Source organism: Belonocnema kinseyi, chromosome 5 (genome assembly GCF_010883055.1).
Source record: "Belonocnema kinseyi isolate 2016_QV_RU_SX_M_011 chromosome 5, B_treatae_v1, whole genome shotgun sequence".
Classification (NCBI taxonomy): domain Eukaryota; kingdom Metazoa; phylum Arthropoda; class Insecta; order Hymenoptera; family Cynipidae; genus Belonocnema; species Belonocnema kinseyi.
The window spans coordinates 138,163,288-138,170,808 of record NC_046661.1 but is presented as its reverse complement, the minus strand read 5'-3'; the positions used below and the strand labels follow the sequence as shown (position 1 = coordinate 138,170,808).

The 7,521-nt window shown below is 21.7% G+C and overlaps 1 protein-coding gene across 1 annotated transcript in view; it reads left to right on the top strand.

Annotated features, from left to right (window-relative positions):
• LOC117173909 (pyruvate dehydrogenase protein X component-like) overlaps positions 1-6,889 on the top strand; it is a 12,610-nt gene extending 5,721 nt beyond the window's left edge. The window contains exons 2-4 of the mRNA XM_033362556.1: positions 41-180; positions 6,433-6,609; positions 6,701-6,889. Coding sequence (XP_033218447.1) covers positions 41-180; positions 6,433-6,609; positions 6,701-6,889 — 506 coding nt within the window. The remainder of the gene's footprint in view (positions 1-40; positions 181-6,432; positions 6,610-6,700) is intronic.
• The last annotated feature ends 632 nt before the right edge of the window (positions 6,890-7,521 follow it).

Sequence of the window (7,521 nt, the reverse complement as noted above, 5' to 3'; positions counted from 1 at the left end):
TTTTTTTTTTGTTTTTTGTAAATTTATTTTGTTTTTTGAGGCGCTGCGGCAGGAGTCGCGAGTGTGGAAGAACCAGTGATTATAAGTCGACCGAGGAGGTCGACTGGTCCTTCAACTTTCAAAGATTTGGAAGTTTCAAATATCAGGGCCATTATTGCGAAACGGTTAGGAGAATCAAAGGTGCGTTTTTTAAAGATAAATTATTATTAGTTTATCTTGGAGAGTTAGAGTTTTTCGGGGCGCATGTGCAGACTTGAAGATTTTAAAAGATTTCAAAATATTTATGAAATATTTTAAAGATTTACAAATTTTTTAAATATTTCAAAAAGATTTTTAAAAAATGTTAAGATTTTCAAATAGATTTCAATGATTTCAAAATATTTCCGAAAAATTGCACGAAAATTGCAAAAGATTTCAATTATTGAAAATAATTTAAAAAATTTTCAAGTTATCAAAATATTACTCAAATATTTCACAAAATTTTCAAAGATTTCGTAAAAATATGAAATTATTTTAAAACTTTATCGTATGTTTTTAAAAATTTCACTAATATTTGAAATGATTTGACAAAGATTTCAAAGTTTTTCCAAACATTTCAAAAGATTTCAAAATATGCGTCAAATTATTTAAAAATTCTCAAAATTCAAAAATATTTCAGAAAATTTCATAGATTTTAAAAGGTTTCACAAAAATGTTTAAAATATTTTTCAAATATTTGAATGATTTTACAAAAGATTTCCATGACTCCAAGAAATTACGAAAGGTTTCCCAAATTTTTTTAAATATTTCAAAATATTAAAAAATATTCTTTAAATATTTGCATGATTTAAAAAATATTTCAATGGCTTGAAAGATTTTTTAACATTTCAATAATATGAGAAAAATTTGTACGTTTTTGTATATATTTTCAAATATTTTAAAGATTTCACAAATATTTGATAAAGATTTAAAAGATTTTAATAGATTTTAATAGATTTCAAAGTTTTCACGAAGCTTTCAATGAATCCAAAATATTACGAAATGTTTCCCAAATATTTCAATAGATTTCAAAATACTCTTTAAATATTTTACAGATTTCAAAATATTTCAGAAAATTTCACAGGTCTTCAGAAAGATTTAAATGGCTGCAAAAGATTACGAAAGGTTTAAAAAAAAATTCAAAAATATTCTTAAAATAATTTAATGATTTTACACAGATTTCAAGCTTTAAAAATTTTGAGAAATTTCAAAAAGATGGGGAAAATTTAAGCGTTTTTGTAAATATTTTAAAATTTTTATAGGACTAAACAAATATTTGCAAAAGATTTAAAAGATCTCCAAAATATTACGAAAGGTATCCCAAAATTTTTTTAATATTTCAAAATATTTATAACATATTTTTTAAATTCCAATATTTTTCCAAGATTTCAAAATATTTTATATGATTGGGAAGATTTTACAAGGATTTAAAAAATTGGAAAAGATTTCAAAGATTTAAAAATACTTCATAAAATGTCATAGATTTTAAAAGGTTTCACAAAAATTTCAAAAAATTTACAAATATTCTTGTAAATTTTTCTAAATTTCAATCAAATGAGAAAAATTTGAAAGTTTTTGTTAATATTTTCTAATATTTAAAAAATATTTTAAACATTTCACAAATATTTGACACAGATTTCAAAGATTTAAATAGATTTCAAAGATTTCAAAATATTTCAGAAAATTTCATAGATTTTGATAGATTTAAAAGTTTTCAATGATTCCAAAAGATTGCGAAAATTTTCCCAAAAATTTTCAATGATTTCAAAATATTCTTGAAATATTTTAAAGATTCCAAAAATTCCAATATTTTTCCAAGATTTCAAAATATTTTATGGATTTTACAAGACTTCACTAAAATTTCAAAAGATTTCAAAAATATTTTAATGATATTTTCAAATATTTTAAAGATTTCAAAGATTTTAATAGATTTTAAAATTTTCCAAAAATTTCAAAATATTTCAAAATATCCTTGCAATATTTTAAAGATTTGACAAAGATTTCAAAAGATTTCAAAATATTCTTAAAATATTTGTAAGATTTCACAAAGATTCCAAAAATTCAAATATTTTTTCAAGATTTCAAAATATTTTCTATGATTTGTAAAATTTCACAAGGATTTAAAACATTCGAAAAGATTTCAAAATATTACAGAAAATTTCATAGATTTCAAAAGATTTCAAAGTTTTTCAAAATATTCTTAAAATATTTTAAGGATTTCACAAAGATTTCACAAAAATTCCATTATTTTTCCAAGATTACAAAGTACTTTATATAATTTGGAAGATTTCACAAGTATTTAAAAAATTCGATAATATTTCAAAGATTTTAAATGGTTTCCCAAAAATTTCAAAAGATTTCACAAATATTCCTCAAATATTTTAATGATTTTATGTAGATTTCAAGGGCGAAAGGTTTCCCGAAAATTTCAAAATTTTCAAAATTTTTCCAAGATTTCAAAATATTTTATATGATTTCAAAAAATTCGAAAAGATTAAAAAAATTTCAAAATATTTCAGAAAACTTCATAGATTTTAAAAGATTTGACACAAATTTCAAAAGATTTCAAAACTATTCTTCAAATATTTTAATGATTTTACAAGGGCTTCAATGGCTTGAAAGAGTTTTAAAAATTTCAATAATATGAGAAAAATTTGAACGTTTTTGTAAATATTTTTTCCAAAAATGTCAAAAGATTTCAAACTATTTTTGAAATATTTTAAAGATTTCACAGAGATTTCAAAAATTCCAAAGATTTAAAAATATTTTATATGATTTGGAAGATTTTACAAGGATTTCAGAAGTTCGAAAAAATTTCAGAATATTTAAGAAAATTTCATAGATTTTAAAAGGCTTCACAAAAATTTCAAAAGATTTCATAAATATTCTTAAAATATTTTAATTATTTTACAAATATTTCAATGGCTCGAAAGATTTTTAAAACAAAATCAATAATATGAGAACAATTTGAACGTTTTTCTAAATATTTTTAATATTTCACACATATTTTTAAAATATTTAGAAGATTTCCCAAAAATTTCAAAAGATTTCAAAATATTCTCGAAATATTTCACATGGATTTAAAAAAGTCGAAATATTTTTAAATATTTCAGAAAATTTCATAGATTTTTAAAGGTTTCACAAAAACTTCAAAAGATTTTCAAAATATTCTTTAAATATTTTAATGATTTTACAACGATTTCAATGGCTTGAAAGATATTTTTTTAATTTCAATAATATAAGAAAAATTTGAATGTTTTTGTAAATTTTTAAATTTTTTGTAAGATTTCACAAATATTTTAAAAATATTCTTAAAATATTTTAAAGATTTTACAAAGATTCCAAAAATTCCAATATTTTTCCAAAGTTTGAAAAGATTTTTTATGGGTTGGAAGATTTCACAAGGATTTAAAAGATTCAAAAAGATTTCAAAATATTTCAGAAAAATTTCATAGATTTTAAAAGGGTTCAGAAAAAATTCACAAAATTTTAAAAACATTCTGCGAAGATTTTAATGATTTACAAAAGACTACGAAAGTTTTCCCAAAAATTTAAAGAGATTTCACAACATTCTTAAAATATTTTAAAGATTTAAAAAAAAATTTCAATATTTTTCCAAGATTTCAAAATATTTTATATGATTTGGAAGATTTTACAAGGATTTAAAAAATTCGAAAAGATTTCAAAGATTTAAAAATATTTCAACAGATTTCATAGGTCTCAAAAGATTAGAAAAAGATTTAACTGTTTTACATAGATTTCAATGATTTCAAATATTAAAAATAACTTTAAAAATTTTCAAGTTATCAAAAGATTACTCAAATAATTCAATATTATTCAATATGAGTTAATAATAATAATAATAATAATAATAATAATAATAATAATAATAATAATAATAATAATAATAATAATATTCAATATGAGAAAGATTTGAAAGTTTTTGTAAACATTAAAATTTTTTTTTAATATTTGGAAGATTTTAACCAATATTTGACAAAGATTTCAAAGATTTTAACAGATTTCGAAATTTCCACAAAAATTTTCATGTCTCTAAAAGCCGAAGAAAGGGTTCCTGAAAATTTCGAAATATTCTTAAAATATTTGAAAGATTTTACCAAGATTTAAGAAATTCCAATATTTCAAAATATTTCAGAAAATTTAAAAGATTTTAAAAGGTTTCACAATAATTTAAAAAGATTTAGAAAATATTTTAATAATTTTACACAGAATATTTCAAAATATTTCGGAATATTTCAGAAAGTTTTCACAAAAATTTCAAAAGGTTTTAAAGACAGTTGAAAGTTTTCACAACGATTTTATTGATTTTGTAAAATTTCAAAAGATTGAAAAAAGAATTCAAAGTTTTCACAAAAATTTCATAAAAGTTCGAAAGATTGCAGAAGATTTCAAAAATATTTCACAAATATTTTTAAAGGTTTCAAGGATTTTAGGAAGATTTTGTAAATATTTGGAAAATTTCACAAATATTTTAAATATTCAAACAAATTTTGAAGATTTCAAAATATTTCGTAATATTTAACAAAGATACCAAAAAGTGTTCATAAAAATTCAAAAGATTTCAGAAAATTCAGCAAAGGTTTTAAAAGATTTCAAAAATTTCATAAAATTTTAAAATAATTTAGAAGATTCAGCAAAGATTTCGAAAATATTTTGAAAATTTCGTAAAAATTTTAAATATTCAAACAAATTTTGAAGATTTCAAAATATTTCGAAATATTTAACAAACATTTCAAAGTTTTCACAAAAAATTCAAAAGATTTTAAAGACAGTTCAAAGTTTTCACAAAGATTTGAGCGATTTCATAAAGTTTCAAAAGATTTCAAAGAATGTTCAAAGTTTTCACAAATATTTCAAAGATTTCATAAAAGTTCAAAAGATTGCAGAAGATTTCCTAAAAATTTCACAAATATTTCGAAAGTTTTCATTGACAGTTCAAAGTTTTCACAGAGATTTTAGTGATTTTATAATATTTCAAAATATTGAAAAAAGAGTTCAAAGTTTTCACAAATTTTTTGAAACGTTTCAATGATTTTAGGAAAATTTCACAAAGATTTTAATTATTAACAATTTTTTTAAAGATTTCAAATATTCAATATTTTTTTGAAGAGTTCAAAATATTTTGGAGTATTTCACAAAGATTAAAAAAAAAGATATATTCACAAATATATTTTGAAACATTTCAATGATTTCAGGAAGATTTCGTAAATATTTTGAAAATTTTGCAATGATTTTAAATACTCAAAGAAATTTTGAAGATCTCTCAAAGATTTTAAATATTCAAACAGATTTTGAAGTTTTCAAAATATTTCGGAATATTTAACAAAGGTTTCAAAGTTTTCATAAATATTTCAAAGATTTCATGTAAGTTCAAAAGATTGCAGAAGATTTCGTAAATATTTTGAAAATTTCACAAAGATTTTAAATATACAAACAGATTTTGAAGATTTCAAAATATTTCGGAATATTTAAGAAATATTTCAAAGTTTTCACAAAAATTATAATGATTTAAAAAGATTTTAAAGTTTTCACAAAGATTTCAAAAGATTTTAAAGTCAGTTGAAAGTTTTAAGAAATATTTCAGAAGATTTCACAAAGTTATTACAAATATTTCGAAAGGTTTCAATGATTTCGTAAATATTTTGAAAATTTCACAAAGATTTTGATGATTTCAAACTCTTTCGGAATATTTAACAAAGATTTCAGTTTTCACCAAAATAAAAATTGTTTTAAAAAAATTTAAAGTTTACACAAAGATTTCAAAATATTTTAAAGCCAGTTCAAAGTTTTCACAAAGATTTTTTGTGATTTCATAAAATTTCAAAAGATTGCAAAAATAATTCCAAATTTTTCCAAAGATTTAAAAGATTTCATAAAAGTTCGAAAATTTGCAGAAGATTTCACAAAGCTTTGACAAATATTTCGAAAGGTGTCAATGATTTCAGGAATATTTTGTAATTATTCTGAAAATTTCACAAAGATTTTGAAGATTTCAAAGTTTTCCCCAAAATTACAATGAGTAGAATTTTTAAAAAGTTTTCACAAAGATTTCAAAAGCTTTTTAAAAAGTTCAAAGGATTGCAGAAGATTTCACAAAGCTTTCACAAATGATTTCAGGAAAATTTCGAAAATATTTTGAAAATTTCGCTAAGATTGTAAATATTCAAACAAATTTGGAATACTTCAAAATATTTCGGAATATTTTACAAAGATTTCAAAGATTTCATAAAAGTTTAAAAGATTGCAGAAGATTTCAAAAGATTTCAAAGACAGTTTAAAGTTTTCACAAAGATTAAAATGATTAAATAAAGTTTTAAATAAAATACTATTTCCTACATAATTTAAAATTTAAAAATAATAAATAATAAACTCAAGATCCTCTTCTCTTTTTAGAGTACTATTCCCCATTCCTATGCGAGTATCGCCATAAAAATTGACAAACTGAGCGAAATGCGTACTAAACTTCAAGCCGATAATATCAAAGTATCGGTGAATGATTTTGTCACGAAAGCTGTTGCTCACGCCCTCTTGGAATGTCCGGATGTTAATTGTTTATACAAAAATGGACAGGTGAAAATTCCCTTTTGATTTCCAACAATTTTAGAACAATTTGTACTATTTTTTCTTTTTTTTTTTTTACTTTTTTGCTCCTATGTTTTAGACAATACGCGCGGAAAATGTGGACGTTTCGGTGGCCGTGGCGACTCCCACGGGCTTAATAACCCCCATCGTTTTCAATACACCATCGAAAAGCATCGGCGATATTTCCGCAAATATTCGAGAACTTGCAGGCAAGGCTCGAGAGGGAAAGCTCAAGCCGCAAGAATTTCAGGGAGGAACTTTCACGTAAGAAAATTGGGAAAAATTCAATTATTAAACTAGTTCAGGCCTCACAGACCGGTATTTTTCAAAATTCTAGGGAATTTTCGAGATATTTTAATAAAAAGTTTCAAGAGATTTCAAAAGATTTCAAAGGATTTCACAAAAATTTCCAATATTGCGAAATATTTTTAAAAACTTTAGAAATAATTTAAAAGACTTCACAAAGGTTTCCATGATTTTGCAAGGAGTTTAAATATTCCAATAAATTTCACAAAGATTCGAACAGATTTCAAAGATTCCAACAGATTTTAAAAGGTTTCCAAAGTTTCGAAATTTTTATAGAATTTTTTACAAATATTTGAAAAGGTTTCAATAATTTTAGAAAAAATTTCAAATATTTCATTAGATTTTAATTATTTCAGAAAGTTTAATATATTTCCATCAATTTCCCAAATATTCGACTAGACTTGAAAAATTTAAAAAGATTCCAAAAGATTTCCAAAGTTTCGAAATTTTTAAACAATTTTTTACAAATATTTGAAAAGATTTCACCAAGATTTCAATAATTTTACAAAGATTTCACAAGATTGCAGTTATTTCAAAAAGAATTCAAATATTTCAAAATATTCGAACAGATTTGAAAGATTTCAAAGATTCCAA